This window comes from Gobio gobio, assembly GCF_949357685.1.
Source record: "Gobio gobio genome assembly, chromosome: 19".
In the NCBI taxonomy this organism is placed as follows: domain Eukaryota; kingdom Metazoa; phylum Chordata; class Actinopteri; order Cypriniformes; family Gobionidae; genus Gobio; species Gobio gobio.
In genome coordinates this window covers 31,074,877-31,095,069 of record NC_137112.1, presented here as the reverse complement: position 1 = coordinate 31,095,069, position 20,193 = coordinate 31,074,877, and the positions used below count along the sequence as shown (strand labels likewise).

The window sequence follows — 20,193 nt, the reverse complement described above, 5'->3', positions numbered from 1 at the left end:
TGTTAGTGTCTCCTTTGTTTGTATGTTGAAGTCTTAGCTAGTTGTTGTTTGTTGTCAGGATATTAGCAGGATATCAAGGCTGCTTTGGGGTTTGGCAGTGAAATCGGAGCACTGTCAGCACCACCACATGTTTCATTGGAGAAAACCATCACCCTCCCCCCTCACAAGACACCACACATGACACCACCCCTTCTTTCATATCCCCCTTCACATGCAAAACAAAGCTTGTGCCACCTGCCATATGTCCTTTCCTCCCTGTCACTCACAATGATCCATGCCAGATTTGTTAATGACATTTAATATCTTAAAGACACCACTGTCTAATAAAGTTGGTTCAGTTGAATCCAGGCAGACAGGTGGCTGCCCTTCAAATCTCTGATCCGGTGACGCAAGCTACATCCACCTATATCCACCTTCAGACCCTTTATGACGCAGTTTCTTTCAGCGTTCCCTTATTTACACAGTCACAGCATGCATACTCTTTAACCTTACTCAGAATGACAGTGCAATCCAAAGTTATGCTGTAACAAAAATGATTTAGCATTCAGACAGCAAATTAAAGTAGTTTTCATTCAATTTTGTTAGCAAAAGGGTGTTTTTCTTTAATTTCTAGAATTAAAGTCATTTAAGTTGTCAACATTATATAATTGTATTTTTATGCAAAAGTTGGTGCCAATTAAATGAAAACAGTAATGGCACTTGATTTTGGAGAAGAAATTTCAGTTTGGTGCATATTTGCCCAAAAATACAAATTGTCTTTTGAGCAGATATGCTTTGCAAATTGCCTCCACTCTGAAACATATGGCGTTTGAGAGAGATCAAACCTTGTGCTTTGTTTCTGAGGGATGTGTTTCAAGCTTTTTTTCTTGGTCTTAACAAAAAGCAGGCATTAGACCAGTGACGGCAATAATTGGTCTATGTTGGCTTGGCAACACTTTCCGTTCGTCAGCTCGGCATATAATTACATGTCTCTTGAACAATGAGGTGTCTCAACTTACCAGACTGAGCTTTATTTCAGATCTAGATACAATACTCAGCGTGTCTTTCGCAGACCTGGCACAGTTACTTGTCATCTTATTAATATGTGTGTGTGTGACGGTACACAAAACTGACGGTTCGGTACGTACCTCGGTTTTGAAGTCACTGTTAGGTTCGGGATCGGTACAGCAGTTTTACATAATTGCTTTTTGTGTGGCTGTGTCTCATGTCAGCTCATTGAGGGACACCCTGACACACACTTGACGCACAGACAGACTTGTGTCAGTCTCACTCATCGAGTTCTCTTTTGCTCTCGAACAAACAATAAGAACAACACCACAGAGAGTTTTACCAAAATGCCAGTTGTGTCGAGTATTCTCATAATGGGAGTCTTAAATGAGATAAATAACGTCTTGAATGAACTTGTGAGAAAATGAGATGCACGTGACAGCGCTTCAGATCCGCGTCATGTTCAGCAGCAGCCGATCTTAAAGTGACAGCAGCACATGATAAATTTAATCCTTTGTAAATTATATTTTTTTGGCGTATGATTACAGTTAACACCTTTTTAATTATTGTATTAATATGATAAATTACTATTTGTATTATAAAATAGATCCATGTATGGTTCAACAGTTTATTTTACTATTTATATATGAATGTAAATAATTTTTATATTTACTTTTTTACTTACTTAAGTACTTACTATATATTAGTGCTGTCAAACGATTAAAATATTTAATCGCGATTAATCGCATTAATGTCATAGTTAACTCACAATTAATCACAATTAATCGCACATTTTTATTTATTCTAAATGTCCCTTGATTTCTTTTTGTCCCATTATTTTTTCTTATTTTAATGCTCTTATCAACATAGAAAAGTGGATCGGCTTGCTTTGTTCAAATGTTTGTTTTATTGAAAACAACATTGGCATACTTTAGTGTTCGATTTCACACCAACATTCTCACTTGGAGCAAATAATCTCACACAATGTAACACTGCCCATCAATAAAAGGGTGAAACAAATACTTTGTTGCACAAACAGCCCCTTCAACAGCCCTTTCTAAGGGATCAAAACAGGGTGATACAAAATAAAATTACAAAGTGCACATGCAAGGTAAACTAGGACTCCGCCTATAGTGCAGTTAAACCAGGGGTCGCCAACTAGCGGACTCCGGTCCGAATCCGGACCGCGAAGCCTTTTGACGTAATGAAACAGTTAACGTTGCAATGCTCAGTTACTACGTTCAGACCCAAACGCGCGGTCAAGCATGCAGTGAAGAAGAGACTGATGGTGCGTTCACACCGGACGCGAATGACGCGACATGCACGCCGCTTAATCCGCGCCGCAGAATGTCTATTTGCGTCTTTGCATTGACTTAAATCACTCGCGCAAAACGCTTCATTCGCGTCTGGTGTCAGAGCAGAAAGCAGCGCTCAAGACAAGCACTTTTAGTTGAAGACCCCTGAGTTAAACCATGGCTTAATACGTTTCTCATTTCGGCGTCTCACGCTTGCCATCCACGTCTACTCTTTTAATGGCCCAAACAAGTGTGGGCAGCCGCAGCGTGCCTGATGTTTTGTTTCCGGTCTAGCTACATCCGGAGTGGTGTTGTAGTTTTTCTAACGTTACTAGTTGTTGCAACAGCATGTGAAAAAACTACAAAGTTTGTTAGACCAAAAAGAACGTTAATCTCGCGATAAAAAAATTGACGCCGTTAAAATAGGTTTGCGTTAACGTCGTTAATAACGCGTTTAACTGACAGCACTACTATATATATATATATATATATATTATGTTTTCTGTCGACCAATCTAACGGTTATTTTTCCGATTAGTCGACTAATCTAACGATTAATTTGATGATTCTTTTTTACTGATTATTGTATTTCAAAGAGGGTAGTGAATTTGTATATTATTTTAACATGAAATCAATGAATGATGACAATATTAATTGTATTTCAGGAAGGGTAGTGTACTTAAGCCATTTTATAATGTATGAACACAAGAAGCATTTTAAACATTATGTATAACTAATGATACTATTCATCATAAAATGTATACAGAGTAGGCCTAATTAGGAAATTTTGTTTACTATAATAGTTGAGTATGATTTACTTATAGATTTGTGTCGATAGTAGTAAATGAATATGCACTTGTATTTATCTGCAAAAGGTTCACATACAGGAGCTTTCAGCATAGTGTTAATGTATAACTAGTCGTCCATTTTAAAAATATACATGTGCATAACCAACGACTAAAGCTGCCAGAAGTTTTTGCCCAAACTTCAAAGCCACATTTAAATTATTAAAACTAGAGGCATATCTTAACTTTAATGTTACTTTAATCATGTAAACTACCTATATTCTGCATGTGTTTGGGACAGAGGGGAACCCGGTCGCATTTGCAGCATATATATGCTGCCCATAATAAATCAAAGCACGAGACGTACTGGGGTCGGAGAAGAAGCCATAATATATATAGATTTAAATTTAAATGGTGAACAGAGAATGATTGACAGCCGCAGCGGAGGGAAGACAAGTTTCTGTCAACTTTAATTTAACAATGTAAATATTTTTCTGTCACTCACATAAGCTATGGACTGGTTTCAGATGACTTTGAATATAGTGCACGGAAAACTTAATTGGTGCTTGCCTGTCTTTTTTTTTAATGAGAACTCCGTTTCACCCAACAATGTTCCACACATAACATTCCATTTTCTCTATCTCCCCCTTGTGCCTTAGGCCTATAAAATAGCATAATAATCGAGGTTGAATGAAACAACCGCAGTTAGATCAAATAACCGTGATCAGACATTTTTTTAATTATCGCAACAGACCCAGCGGAGAATTCAAACACCACGAAAGACTATTTCAGCCTGTTCATTCACCTTTACCTGTTCAGCGTTGTTTAATCTTCCCAAAGATGCTTTCAGAGCTGGACTACTATCACATGGAAAATATGATTCTAACAATATATAGTAGTATGTAACAACATGAGTGCGGTTTATGTGGGGAACGCAGCATTGTGTTTAACAACGCTCGCAGAGCAGATGCATGTAAGCATGTTTCAAGTTTTTATGGACCTGTTTCATATAATCTGTAGCGGTTGAACAGAGCACTGCAATTATTTCTCATTTAAACTACAATCAAATGGATTTCTTCTCTCATTTTGCGTCTGTGTCTGCCATCGGAGCGGCATTTTATTCTCTCTGCACGGCCGCGCACGCACGCAGCTTAGAGGGACCATTGCACAGAAGACAATGATGTGGACTGAAACTTCAAAGAACAATGGTTAAAAAAAGTTACTATGCCTTTATTTTTTCTGTTAAACTGACATGTGTCATTTGATGAGAGACTGTAGTGCTCGTATATGTAATGAAAATATTATTAGACCATTTACAGGGCTCTACATAGCAACCATTTTGGGCGCATTTGCGCCTGAAAATTACTGCGTGCGACTGCGAAAAAATATTTAGGCGCACAGGTGCGAGTGACCCGATCGCTTCTCATGAATAGATGTATAATACAATCGGAATAAAAACTACAAACACTGACTGACTGAGCAACTGTTACGTTTCGTGCTGCAATCAACTGCTTTTCATGCCTTCTGTCAGCGGAGCATGTGCAAAAAACGTGTGCGACGGAGATAGTTTAAAAGGTGAAACCACGGTCTATGGGTGAAACGGGTGTGATGCGGCCACGCGCACTTACCAGACGCCTCGCGCTGATGTTTCTTTGCAGCCATGTTTGCAGCCAAACTTAACTAGAAATATCACATTTTGATTATCATAAACAAGGTCGGAAATTAACAGGGGTTTGGGCCAAAAATGCCACCAAAAATGAATTAATAAAAAATAATTAAAAAACGCTCCTGTATGAGTTCTTGATTTAATCATTATCAGCTGCAGTCCATAACATTTATTGTGTTTAAAAATGACTAGATCCATATGAGTGAGTACATCATGAATCCATTTTCCAAACCGTGTTTTTATCTTACCCTGAATCACTACGGTACACATATAATAAGTGTTTCTTTTCTGACCATTCCAGTTCGGGTCGAGCGCTGCGGAGGAGCACAGTCCCTGCGTGACTCGCCATAGACATAAACAGAGAGAAGTAGATCCGGCTGCAGTGTTCTTCCGCGAGATGCACGCAGTTCTGTTTATTAGCGCCAGAGCGCCTAAAGTTACGGACAGCTATTGCTCCGAGTATTGGCATGATTGCAAATGTGATACTGATCTTGTACAAAAGTCCAATAGACAAGTTGATATTAAGTAACAACGTTTTGGCCACAAAACTGTTTATTTCGTGAAAATCAAAACAACCAGTTGTGCATCTCCAAGCGGTTCGATCGAATGAATCTGCGTTTGAACGACTGAATGAATCACTCCCACATAGACTTGACGCCCCCTACTGGCTGTTTTATTTTCATATTTATACTTTGCATGGACTTTTTATTTAAAATATAAATATTTTAACTTTTTTTAAGTTTAACTTGTACATAGCCTATTTCTAAATTCAAAAACTTATATTTAAAACATTTATACAACATTATTTACCCATGAGCTGCATGTAAATGTATCTAAACACCACTTCAGATAGAGCTTCTGTGCCACTTCTACTTTTGATGCGGATTTAATTGGATTGGTAACAGTCTGGTTGTGTCTTATTGCTCTAAATGAATGTATTGTTTAAATTAACATTTAAAAAAAAAACTTTTCTATTTTAAATGAAGAAATTGACAAAAGATGATGCATACATTTAATAAGAGTAGAAAACATTGCTCTTATAATGGTAAAAATGCCCCTGGACATTAATTTAAAGGGACAAAGATCATCCTGTAATGGGAAAGTTATAATTGGAATATGTGTTATTGATCAGAAAGTGCTCCTAAATTTTTGACTGTGCTCCTAATTTTTTTCAATTAGGAGCACAAGTGCTCCTCAAGAAAAATGTTAGCGTAGAGCCCTGATTTAAATGTTCTTCTGCGTTTCTCCTTTGTTCTCTGGAGTTAGTCATTTTATCTAGGGTTACTTTTTTTTTTTTTTAAATGCATTCATGACACTTTAAAAAGAGCCACATGTAGTGATTTTTCAGATGGGTCGAAGATAAAAAGTTTGGAATCATTAGGATTTTTGCTTTGTTTTATATGCTCACCAAGGTTTTTGCTGCTTAATATTTTTGTGTGAAACCTTGATACCTCAAACTATTAAATGGTATACTATAGTATAGTGTTTAGGGATGGGGATTGTATTAGAATATTTGGGCTCATAAATGAATATTCAAATATTTGTTTATTTAAATGAAGTTTAACATAGACGTTATTTTAATCATTACACAAGCTTATGATTGGGAAATATACATAAGCTCACATTTATATCTCAATTTTTTTTTCTTTGTTGAAAACATCAAACAATGTGTGTAAACAAAAAATATACAGAACAAAACATTTAATCTGAAGCAGAGTGAATGGAATAAGATATTAAAGCAGAATGCGCCAGTTATCGTGCAGAACGTATACACTGGCATGTACACTCGAGTCAGAATATGGTTATCGTGTTTATATTGTTTCACATGTTCTTGTTGAGAAAAAAAGGATATCCACTTGCTCTGGTCAAACTTGGTTCCTCAGTCTGATGACAATAAGGCCGTGTGCAGAGAAAATGTGCTCCACCGACAGACATTGCAGGGGCACAGATAACGGTGTGCTAAGTAAAGTTTCTTACAGTTTTTTTTTCTCCCTCAATGAAACTTAAAGGAAGCATACACTCAAAAAAAAAAAAAAAAGGATTTATACGGCACCAAAAATTGTTCTTGGCTCGTAATCATAGAGGAACTTTTTTAAGTGCCATATAACACCAATTTTGGTTCTTCAGCGGTTCTTCAGAGGTTCTTTGATTAAGGTGCTATATAGCACCGCTAACTAAGGTGCTATATAGCACCGCTACCATATACGGAACATGTTAAGATATGGTGCTATATAGCACCAAAAGTGGTTCCTCTATGATTACGACGAAGAACCAATTTTGGTGCCATATAGAACCTTTTTTTTTTTTTTTCGGATCATTTTGCTATCAGATAAGTTATCTTCTCAACTCCTTTATGAGAACTCCGTTTCACCCAACAATAAATCAACATATTCATTGATTTCCTTCAGTTATTTTCATGCTTAATTATGCCTGTTAAAATGTATTGTACAAGCCTGTTACTTTTTTCAATGGTTTTAAGCCAATCAAATTGATTTTGATTTTGATTTTCATGTTGTCTGCCCTCTTACACCAGATCAGCTACTACAGTGAATCTGGACCTTGATATACTCTATATTGAGTTTATTTGAGGAAAAAAATGAGAGGTTATCCCATCTGTGATATTTTATCAAGATGAACAAAAAACTTGTTCTGCTAAGCATTAGTGAAATGCCACTTTGAAATTAAAGCCATGTCTGTGCTTGAGAAGAGATGGCTTTGGTGAGAGAGAGGCTTTGTGACTGCTGTTGTCTGTTGTGCAGTGTGTGGGTGACATCAGAGTTGTCTGCATTTTCACAATTGAGTTAACATGCTACATATCGTTAATATTTCCATCGTTGTTTACCTTTGTGATACCCATCTTCTCATATTAGTCAGGTAGGTCTGAATCACACCTGTATACTTGGTTGGCATGAAGCAAATAAAGGTTCTTAAAAGCTCTGCCAAATAGGCTCGTTTCACAGGCCTGATGTGGGTGGTGTGCAAAAAGAGGAATCCTGAGACCTCTAAGCTGGCGATCTGGACAAGAGGGAATGCCCCCGAGGGATTCTTTCCACTGCTTGTCATACATAACCGGTGCAGTACAACATGCCGTAATAGTGGCTATCTGCTTTAATGAGGGAATAAACCTGAGATTCAAAATCTATTTTATGTTTAATTTTTTTTTTGTGGTCAATGTCATGTTCTTTTCTTTGTGCTTTCCATTTAAACTAATTCACTCAAGTGCTTTTATGTGAATTGACAAGAATATCTTTCAAGAGTTTCCTTCATGATAGTAAGCATCCTGTGCTCCTCCATCATATGGCGAATTTCAATTGTCTCACTACTCTCTGCACTTTACAAATATTTGGGATGCGAAAGATGCAATATAATGTGCGATATACGTGAAATTATATATGGAAATGGCTCAAGGTCAGACTTTTTTAGCGATACAAAAAACCCCTGTGTGTTTTAAGGGGTGACGTCTAGGGCTGTCAACGAATATTCTAAATTCGAATATATATTCGAATAGTTTTTAAAAAATGAATTTTGAAGGTGAAAATTAATATTCGAATAAATAAAAAAATGTGGGGGGAAAAACGCCCGCGGTAGTAGAGGCGTGGCTGTCTCTGAAGCCTTGTGTACTTTGGCCTGTCTCTGCTATTGCCTGTCTCCGCTGCGCGAGCCCCCGCTGACTGCGCGCGCTCCTCCCCAAACGGACGACGTGTTTATACTTGACGCGCTCGCCGTTGTGCTTTTCTTTGAAACGACAGATGGCGACTCGGAGTAATTGTTCTATAAACTATCAGGAAAAAGCGTCGAGAAGAAGTGGGCTAATGTACACAGGTGACGATATTTATTTTAGTACACTTCACCGAAAACCACACCACAAAAGAATCATGTAAAACAGATCAAAATAAACCTTGATATTACTTGTGACATGAGAACAAAATGTATGTAGAAATGTATAAGTTAACTTATACAACTCAATTTATGATATCTAAATGTTTCCTAATTTCACTAAACACTTTAGTGAGTTTTCACTTAGTTTCGTGAACTTTTCTTTATTAAACGGGCTTTTTTATGCTTTTGTAGGCTCGTTTTGTAAATATAAGCAACTAATTTGTATGTGCAAACTGGACCACCCTTACTTTGCATCGCCCGCCACAAGCTCTCTGTCTGCAACACGACAAGAAGGAGGCCATAACGGAGAAATTAATTTTGTTCATTTGTAAGGACGTGAGAGCGATCAGTGTCATGGATGGGGCAGGCTGGAGTTCTGTCAAGCAATGGAACCGAGGTACTGACTGAATAGATATTGCATGAATAAAGGATAAATGCACTGCTTCCACTGGTTTGATTATTTACCGTTTCACTTTCATGTCAAGGAAAAGTTCCATGTTTACCACAGCACAGCACGCTCTGAGCGTTCAATAATATGCTGTAAAACTTATATTAATATTTGTTTCAATCACTGAATGAAGCCTGCTATATTTGGGACAAGAGTCACGACCTTAAATTGCTTGCACAAAACTCTTGATCAGCTCTCAAAATGTGTTTGTTCATTTAAACCGTTATGCGCAGAGAGCGTGAGGGCGAGAGAGAGAGTGAGGTCTGCGGTCTTAGGCATTAGTTGATTTACTTGTTTTTGTGTAGGTAATACGTTGTCAAATATGTTTAAACTTAAATAGACTACCTATATAAGTAGTTATGTCTCTTTGTATTCATTTGTCCTGTTATTGACGTAATGCGCGTCATTGATAAAATGCGCAACCAGATGTTCGAATAGTTCGAATATTCGTGCTTTTTTTAGAGGGAATATTCGAACGTCATTTTTGAGCAATTTTGACAGCCCTAGTGACGTCATTATGCACACCATTTTATTGGTAAAAGTGAGTTGGAAACAGACTGGAGACGGAAAATTTTGCTATTTTTATTGTTTATACGCATATTCACTTTGTCGATAACAAAACAGAGGGGATGGAACTTGGCTATAGAGATCTAATATTCATTTGAGAATTTAAAACTACCTATTATCCTAAAAGGAAAAATAGCAGAAACAAGAGTCTGTAAATCTGTGCTTAGCGATCCAAATGTCTCTTTCAATGAGTTGAAAGAGGGCTATTTTTAACCTCAGTTACCTTTACGACTGGACCACATTCGGGTGTCAGTGACGTTTCACTCAGGTCTTGGGATTGAGAGTCTATATTTGACATTTTCAATCATGTAATTGTTCTTAGCATTCATAAAAAACTGCTCAATTTTACAGGGCTCTGAAATGCAAGTTGTGAGTGAAAGTGGCTGTTCTCTTTATACAGAACATTGTAAAAAGTATAAGGGCATTTATCTCTGCTCAGTGTCTTTACATTTGGGCAAGACCCTGGGTTTGTTGACTGCAGTAACTTACTTTCCTGTGTTTTGGAAAAAAAAATTGTGACAGGATTTATGAGGTCACTCTTAAAATCCATTTAAAAGAGTAGCGCTGCATCTTTTTAGTGCAACCCTGAACTGAATTCAGTACTACAAAGCGATTATTTAAATCCCATTTCCTTAGAGGATAATCATCTATGAAATGGGCACAATCTCACAAGATACAGAGTGGACTAGAATCGGATCAGTGGACTAGAATCTGTTTTGTCAGGATTTATCACTTTTTGATCATCGAGTCACTCATATAATCTTACTTATCGGCAAAGGCATAATACCTAGATCTTGATGTATTAACAGCTTGTTACCTCTAGAGGGAGGCAATACTCCAGAAATTGTCACCAACAGCACCTTTTCAAATGTGGTTGTTCTGCACTTGAAAGCCACTGTTTGTGTGCGTATGTATGTATGTGTGTGTGTGTGTGTGTGTGTATATATTATATTAATTATATTAATTATATTATATTTTATATATATATATATATATATATATATATATATATATATATATATATATATATATATATATATATATATATATATATATATAACCCCTTCTTTTTTCCACATTTTGTTGCTTCCTTATGTTAAACTACTTTAAATAACTTTTTTTTTCTCAAATTAATCTACACGCTATACACCATAATGACAAAACAAAAAACTGCTAATAATATTTTTGAGCTAATAAAAATGAATTAATTTTTTTAATATTAATTAGGTTAAGTAATTATTAAGTATCCATACCCTTTTCTGGGACACTTGAAATTTAGCCCATATAATAGCTTATATTGTGTATATACACAGATCAGGCATAACATTATGACATTATTGTGTTGGTCCCCATTTTGCTGCCAAAACTGCCCTGACCCTTTGAGACCCCTGAAGGTGTGCTGTGGTATCTGGCACCAAGATGTTAGCAGCAGATCCTTTAAGTCCTGTAAGTTGCGAGGTGTGGCCTCCATGGATTGGACTTGTTTGTTCAGCACATCTCACATATGCTTGATTGGATTGAGATCTGGGGAATTTGGAGGCCAAGTCAACACCTCAAACTCGTTGTGCTCCTCAAATCATTCCTGAACCATTTTTGCTTCGTGGCAGGGCGCATTATCCAGCTGAAAGAGGCCACAGCCACCAGGGAATACCGTTTCCATGAAATAGTGTACGTGGTCTGCAACAATGCTTGGGTAGGAGGTACGCGTCAAAGTAACATCCACATGGATGCCAGGTTTAGCTACAGTAGCTCGCCTGTTTGATCGGACCACACGGGCTAGCCGTAGCTCCCCACGTGCATCAATGAGCCTTGGCTGCCCATGACCCTGTCGCCGGTTCACCACTGTTCCTTTCTTTGGACCACTTTTGAAACTGACCTCTGCAGACCGGGAACACCCCACAAGAACGTGCCGTGATGAAGAGCTAATCAGGGTTATTCACTTCACCAGTCAGTGGTCATAATGTTATGCCTAATCTCTGTGTGTGTGCGTGTGTGTATGTATGTGTGTGTGTGTGTAAATGACATATGGAAGAGAAAAAAAAAAGGAAAAAAAAAAATATATATATATATATATATGAGATGTATATGTAATTTTTTTTTTCTCTTCCATATGTCATTTATTTTGTGCTTTATTTTTATTATTATTATTAATAGTAAATGTTTTTTCACAAAATTTAGTTTTGAATTGTCTCTTTTTCATCCTCTCTTGTAGATGCTTCATGACTGTCCAAAAGCTAGACGAGAGGTGGAGATGCACTGGCGGGCTTCATCCTGTACCCATATCGTCAGAATTGTTGACGTCTATGAGAATCTCTACCAAAACAGGAAGTGCCTTCTTATTGTAATGGAGTGGTGAGTCATCATCATCATCTTCTGCTGTCTTCAGTATAAATATCAATGCCCTGTTTTTTTTGTGGTCATTTCCATTTTTCACTTCCTTTTTGATCAACTTTCCATTCATAAGCAATTTACAATTCTGTGAATATGAATGTTCCATTCACAAACGGTTCATCTAGAGCAACCCTAGTTAAGGTTATTTGCTCCATGGTAAATGCTGATCAGAACTAGGATCAGGCAACTTGGTATTAAACCAGCATCCTTTGCTTTTGTGGCCCTTATCCCTAACAATCCGGCTGTAAAACCTATGAATAAAATCATCAGGCATTTGTTTCTGCCATAAATACAAGTTTAATTATGTTTGAGTTTTTATATACCAGTACAGTCATTATTATGGGAACAGAACGTCAAATCACCTTGCTGTTTTATCGGTAACGTTGTTTATCGGCCAATCACAGTTTGAGTAGATATTTCATGAGCAATATAATGACTTGACATTTGCACTGAGTGTTGTGTCTGTATGTCCTGAATTGCATTGTCATGAAAACCTTGATTCATTCAGTTACTCTGTTACACAGCCCCTTAACTCATTTGTAATGTTCTGTCAAGGTTTCGTTGCCTCATCTGTGTAAATAGTTTACCAGCAGGTGTTTGGAGGTTACTTACGGTAAACACTCATACACCTATGTGCCCCTTTCATATTTGAGTGTATTGAAAAGTCCCCTGTCTGATGACGTACCTCTTTAGTTGGGGACCTCTGCTTCATATAGACTTTAAGTTGCATAACCAGATGCTGTTGTTTCCCACACTCTCAACATGTATGCTAGCTGGTACCCATCTTCTCTGCCTACCACCCTTGTGTGCTCCTCGCCTCAACAAGGCAGTTGAACCCAGGTTGCTTCATTGGGACGGTCCCTGCTGTAATCAAAATGCAAGTCGTATGGATGCAAGTTCTCATATAATGACACAAAATAATAATGTTTTGGTTAAGTCTGCAATAGGTTACTTAAATTACAAACTACTGATTTGATTATTTAGAAGAGTTCAGGGAAGAAAGAGTGTACTGCTGTTAAAGTGGAAAGTGTTTTAGTAAATTCTTTGGGTACAGACCTGTTTATTTATAGATCTATCATTTAGTCAGAGTTTTGAATCATTTAACTGAACAGTTTTTCCCACAGGATTTTGTGAGACTTACTATATGGGTGGACCTCAGCATGCATAAACACTGGTAGAAAATATTGTACATTTTAAAATTAAATGTATCAATCTGGTGTTCTTTGAAAGTTCAAAATTAAGATATCCAACCCATTTTCAGTGTTCAAATTACACAAGGGAATAAGAAGTATTTGCATTGGCCTGGACTTTAAATAGAACTCTAAAATTCTTTTAGTTCTGATATTGTCTCAGTCTACATTACATTTACACTAGTGTTTTAGGAAGCCAAACCATTACGATACTAATATTAATAGGGGTGTGCATTGGCACTGCCCTCACAATTCGATTCGATTACGATTCACCAGGTAACAATTAGATTCAATTAGATTCTACGATGCATTGCGATGCATCAAAATTCTACTGCACACAACAAGGCACATTTTTAATCAGTCATGAGGCAATACAAGCAGTATGATATTGAACAACAGATTTTATTGGTTGCTATGTGTGTATTATCACTCTCCTGTATCTTTGACATAAATGTCATTAAATAAAATAAAATATAAGAGAACATAAATCACTGCTTCAGTGCTTTGAATGAGAAATGTTTCTCTCAACATGGTTCGTGAAGTTAGTTGTATTGCCAACGTGCTTGATTTTAGTGTGGCAGGTTTTACACACTGCGTAAGTCTTGTCTAGTTTCCCATCAACTTCGTAGAATCAGAAATGTGCCCAGATGTCCGCTTTCCAAGCTTTGGGTGCGTTTTTAATTACCCGTCTATTGCGGTCATCTCCCTCCGCCTCAGCCATCTTGATTGTTGTTGTTGTTATGACCCCAAGTAATTGAAACTTCACAACTTTATTGTCCAACTCAAGGCCAGAAAATAAACGGTGACATAATCGATTATGGCACTTTGCCGCATCGATGCTGAATCGTGCATGCCCCGCATTGCAATGCATCGCTGAATCGATTATTGTTGACACCACTAAATAAAAATTATTATTATTCTTTTATTTCATATTTTTATTATTATTATTATTATTATTATTAGCAGTCGCAGTTTCCCTAAGACCTAAGTAGACTAATACTTTTTAAAAAATACAACTGCACTGAAAAATAAATTTAAATGAAGCATGAATATTTTATAAGTACGCTATATTATTTTAGTTTACAATAAGAAAATTATAATACATTTGTCTTAAAGTTAAACCCTTGAGCTGTTTTGGTGGAAACCTGCAGTTTCAGTAAAAACAGGTTTATAAATGCATTACAAATCAGGTGAGATGCTGCAATTATCTGTCCTCAAAAATGTTGGAAATTATGTGAATGTGCCAATAATGTGTAACTTGTTCCCGTTGCGTTTCCAAATGCATGTTAAACTCACAGCACACGCAGAGATGGAGTTTGCTGCATTGACTGAGTGTGAACTGAGCTGCTCCGATACACCGATGACACCGGATCATGAGCTGATTGCGTAAGCAAAGTGCACGCTTCGCTTTGAAACACGCGACGCAACAACTTATTTCAATAATTCATAGCCTTTTGTGATGTTCAAAAGGACATTAATCCATATCACGCTTTTGGTTGGTTTGTTTGACAGATGCTTTGCCGCAAAACAACATCAAAAAATTTAAAATATTTTGGTTCATTATGAAACTGCGGGAGTCTTGGTGATTTGAAGGGAATACTGCTGAAACAGTTACAGAAATGTACCAACTATGAAATTTAAACTCAAGGCGCTATTAAAACAACTTTATGTTCTCAAAACTAGTCTGACACAATGTAATTATAAATACTATAAGTACTTTAAAATCATTGCAATATTCATCATGTAGTTTAGTTTTATATTGCCCTCTACCTCATTGTGTGAATAAGGAGTATACCTGTTTAAATGTAAAAAAAACAGTACAAGTTTTTATTATACTGTTTGTACAAGGTTAATGTGATTGGCATAAAAAGCAGTCTAACGTCAAAACATGCAAATTTGTGACATTCAATTTTAGTAATATAAGATTTTGACCATATCGGCCAAAATTAAATATGCAACCAGACCTTGCCCTAAATGCATAATATTTGCATGGTGGAGAATTATTTAGTATTGCTTTTATGCTGATTATTCTCTTCTCATATGTTAATTCATGACACCATCTAGTTTCGACATGATTTAACTAGCTGATTGCATGCTTTCACATCAAAGTGATGCGCATGGCCTTGAACTCGCACACATTTATTGAATCAGAAATCACACCTCCCAGTTTCCATTTTTTTATTCTTTTGGTGTCACATATGCGCTGACTAGCAAGTTTTCTTTACTGCCTGTTTTGTAGGAAGTCAAAAACTGCAGTTATCACCACTGTTCAATAGCAGATGTGTGTGTGTGTGTGTGTGTGTGTGTGTGTGTGTATGTAAATTTGTAGGCTTTTTGGGAAAGTTTTTAGAGATTAAAAATATTTATGTGTGTTTTATATTGTTTTACTCATTGGAGATGATGCAGAGAGGGGTGAGCCCTGATAATCTTTACTAGAATGGGCGTCCTGTCTTAGCGGTCGTTTTCTAATAAAAGGCAACAGAAATTCCTCAGAGTGTTGTAGAGCTGTGTTTGAGCTGTGTTTTCAGCACTATAAATACGCTGTCTGTCAGTGTCTGAAGTTTGATTTATTAAAGTTGCAGTTTACTGCTGATGAGCTTTTTATAAAACTTGGCTTTCTATGGAGTAGAAATATGTGTGTTTTTTATTTGCTACATTACTAGAGAAAACGTAGATGTCAATGGGGCTGTGGTGTTCCCTTTTGCCAAAAACTTTAACACACACCTCCGTGGCCACTGGCCAGGGAATACAAAGCTGTCAAAAGTATTTTGAATGATGCTTGCATGCTATTAACTCATAATACTGTAAGTAATATTACTTCTATGATACATACTCTACAGGTTTATTAGTGAGTTTATTCTTTTTTCTTGTGGAGAGACAGTCTTTATGATGTGGAACAGTGCAGTATGACAAATGGCTTCTGATGACTGACAGATCATAGAGCATCTCTTATGTGAGGACTAATTTTGTGTAATAAAAAGGTTACAGATATTTAGCGTATTTAGAGGGTTTTTAGCAGAACAGTTTTGTGGAAGGTAACCTATGTGTGTAGTCTGGAGGTTGGTCACACCCTTGTGTTCCCCAGAAATGTTTACGAGGTGTCTTCATCTAAATGAACACGAGGAGGCAGTTCTGTTTTTACTTGACCTCTCCCTGGTTTACATTTCTTCACAATTAAATCGTATGTTCATTCCTGACTTGCTTTTTAATTTTTAAATGTCAAAAATGCTCTTTATTTAAAAGATACAATAATAAAATCAACATGCTGTCTTATTAAGAGCAATATTGTTTCATTGATGATGCAAGATTTCATGCATCGTTTTGATGTAAGAGACTCATAAGGAAGTATAGTTTTCTTTAGAAACCGTTGATTATTTCCCTGATTGCATGACAGAAATGAGTGAGTGAGTAGCTTCCAGACATGAGTGATGGTGTGGTATTTGTGGCTCATGGGGTATCATCATTACCATTGTATAGAATCATCAATATATCACTGCTGTTAGTCATAGTACAAATATTAAGATACGCTGGCTGAAGGTATATCGTAAACTGCAAAAATCATGAATAGATTACAAGAAGTCAGGCTTTAGAGGCATCCAGCTACTCAGCTCACAGGAAGCAGAATCTACAGGTCATCAGAACTGAGTGTGCGGCAGGTGATGGAAATGGAAAATGCCAACACTGTTGTTCAGCTTCAAATATGACTTTTCTAAGAATAATTGCGCACAGAAATTATGGTGCAACCCAACCTTACAGTGGGGCTTTAGTGGTTTGTACCATAAATCGCATGCCTTTCAATATTCATGCTTAACACTTTTTTTTAATCCTTTCAGCTATAGTGTATATATCGCTTGTCTGGGACACAAAGCGTCTGGTAATTAGCGAGACTGAAAGTGGTGAAACGTGTTGTGGTTGTTCAGAACCCCTTCTCACAGTGAGCTCTCTCAGTCAAACTCATAGTGCGTTTTCTATCTCTGTCAGGCGTTTGATGATTTCACGTGAAACTGACTGCAGTTCTAGGTGAGGTGTAGAAATGAAACTCGTCTTGCACGCCGTGGCCCATAGTGGAGATGTGAGAACACCATGATTCTTCGTATTTGCACCGATACACATTATCAGCAGCACAGCGTGTACTCCTTTCAAATTAGTTACCATGTTTTATTACAATAATGGATGTGCAAGCACCACGTCAAGTAGACTAAACACAGGTTTCTAAATCATTGTCCCATTAACAAAATCATAACCATGCAGTCTTAAGCTGATCCCTCTCCTTTGTATCCCTTTTCTCTCTCCCCCCATCTTCCTCTCTTTTTCGGATGAGAGAAACTCTTTCTAAGCCCACTGACACAATTTCTCGCAACTGGCACATTTTCAAGAAATGGAGCTCACCCGACTTGCACACCCAGCAGTGGTTTGCTTGTATCGGAAATGATAACCACAATGATTATATGGGGACAAAGGTGAAAAGATCCCCCCTTCATGTGGTTTTATATGTATTTGTTCAAAGTAATTTGTATGCGAGGTCAGCACGTGTATGTCTGGCAGTCTACAATCAGAAATTTCTCTTTAGAAGAAACATTGCCACTGCTCATTTATTTCACAATTTCTGTTTCAAATCCACTGTGGTTTGGCTGAATGTACTGATACTTAAATTTAAAATGTTGTTTTTAATAATAATAATAAGAAAAAATAGGTGCCTAAGCACCTTCTGTGCTTGGCCCCTAAATATATATATATATATATATTAGTCTTTTCATTTAAAGGGGTGGTAAAACACATTCTTTTGAAGGCTTGACTGTGTTTGTGGGGTGCACTGTAACATGTGTTCATGCTTCATTTAAAAAAAAATTGCCTTATTTTTCATATATTTGACCTTTATTCAACACTGCTCTGTCCCTCCTTGTAAAACGGTCTGATGCTTTCCGGGTTGTATGAAGCCAGTCCCTCAAAAATACGCAGTGGGCTCTGATTGGTTAGCTGGCAACGTCACGCCCCTTACCGGAGGCTGTGCTTTGGTCAGTGTTAGAAACAACGGCGTCAATAAAACCATATGAGCCCGAATCAGACCCAGAACATTTGAGTGAAGATGATCGAGCAGAACCTGTTCAGTCCTCAAGAGTAAAGACTGCGGATCTATAATGATCGCTACTGAATGGCACTTTAACTTTTGTATTTTTAGAACGATTATAGCCAAATATCTGTCGCAAGAACTAACCCAAAACAAACACTGAGCACTGGCTTTAACTAGTAAGTTAGCCAAATCACACACAGAACCATGTTTAGCATGCCTGTAGATAAACAATACATAAAAGCTCTAATCAAAGAATCATTTACACTAATGTCAGGTTCGCTGTTGAGATTTTAACGTTAGTGTTTGTAACGTTAGGTGTTCGTCGGATAACGTTAAGTATGAATGAGCATTTAACAGACTGGTTTGCAGAACAGCGTTGTCATCTGTTTACTTCCTTGCCATCACCAATATGAAGTTACTTGTGTTTTGCGATATATGCCAGCTAATTTGTACTGCTTATGTGTTTTGAAGCATGGATGGAGGTGAGCTGTTCAGTCGGATTCAGGACAGAGGGGACCAGGCATTCACTGAGAGAGGCAAGTTGTCTACTCTCTTATTTTGCAAAGCATATACATTTATATAAACATGTTTAAAAATGCTGAAATTGTAATTAGGCCTTTTTCCACAATTGTGTCTGATTTCTTATTCTGTTGTCTTTTCAGAGGCTTCTGATATCATGAAGAGTATAGGAGAGGCCATTCAGTATTTACATGCGATAAACATCGCACACCGAGATGTCAAGGTAAGAGTCTTATAATGACCACTACTGAAATGATGGAAAATGGTTTGCCTTCCTTATTTTCTTAACTGAATATGCCTGTAAATCCACTTTGCAGCCAGAGAACCTCTTATATACCTCTAAAAGGCCCAATGCCCTTCTCAAACTGACAGACTTTGGGTTTGCAAAGGAGACGACCACACACAACTCTCTGGCGACCCCTTGCTATACCCCTTATTATGTTGGTAAGGGGATCATAATCAATACTTAGATGTCATTAAATAGATTTGTTCCCCACTCGTGAAACATTTCCATTTTTTCATCCTTTTCATGTTATAGCCCCAGAGGTTCTTGGTCCAGAAAAGTATGACAAGTCCTGTGACATGTGGTCTTTGGGTGTCATCATGTATATTCTGTAAGTGAATCTGTCTCGTATGTTGTGCATACACCATTTTTCTCTGTCTAGGCCTCTATTTAAATGTTTTGTCACTCCTGACCTTTTAAAGTGAGTCTGATATAGTACAATTCTCACTTTATTCAACTTCCAGGCTATGTGGTTACCCACCCTTCTATTCCAACCATGGATTGGCTATATCCCCTGGTATGAAGAAACGAATTCGAATGGGACAGTACGAGTTTCCAAATCCTGAGTGGTCGGAAGTGTCAGAGGAAGGTATCTATCAAGTTCCTGTTTTGTGAAAGCGACTTGACAAACCGTTCCTAGAATGCTGTTATCTTCAAGTCATTTGTTTTGCACATTTCTAAGAATGATTATAGATTTGAGTGACTCAGTCTTCCTATTTTTAGCTAAACAGCTCATCAGAACATTACTGAAAACTGAGCCAACGCAGAGGATGACCATTACAGAGTTCATGAACCACCCCTGGATCAATGTGAGTGAATATTTGCATTATTTTATAGACGCTGGGTTGATCTTGACAAATGGGTTTTCTTTATACATTATATTTGGCTTACTATGTTATATGGTTCTTTGTGTGGCTATAGCAATCAATGGAGGTACCACAGACGCCGCTACACACCAGCCGTGTTCTGAAAGAAGAGAAAGACACATGGGAGGATGTCAAAGTGAGGATTCCCCCAACACAAAAGACTTTTCAGAACATCCTCTGGATGTTTTTGCAATCCCTGCACTTCAGATCCACATCTTAATTCATGTTATTATGTCTGTATTCCACA

The 20,193-nt window shown here is 37.3% G+C and overlaps 1 protein-coding gene across 2 annotated transcripts in view; it reads left to right on the top strand.

Moving 5' to 3' along the window:
- mapkapk2a (MAPK activated protein kinase 2a) overlaps positions 1-20,193 on the top strand; it is a 61,668-nt gene that overhangs the window by 38,267 nt on the left and 3,208 nt on the right. The window contains exons 2-9 of one of the 2 annotated variants that reach the window (XM_079844362.1): positions 11,839-11,978; positions 18,750-18,814; positions 18,941-19,020; positions 19,115-19,241; positions 19,336-19,411; positions 19,545-19,669; positions 19,804-19,889; positions 20,002-20,082. In XM_079844362.1, the coding sequence (XP_079700488.1) occupies positions 11,839-11,978; positions 18,750-18,814; positions 18,941-19,020; positions 19,115-19,241; positions 19,336-19,411; positions 19,545-19,669; positions 19,804-19,889; positions 20,002-20,082 (780 nt within the window). Of the gene's footprint in view, positions 1-11,838; positions 11,979-14,241; positions 14,594-18,749; positions 18,815-18,940; positions 19,021-19,114; positions 19,242-19,335; positions 19,412-19,544; positions 19,670-19,803; positions 19,890-20,001; positions 20,083-20,193 lie in introns of those variants that run through there. The other variant, XM_079844363.1, reaches the window with a different exon arrangement.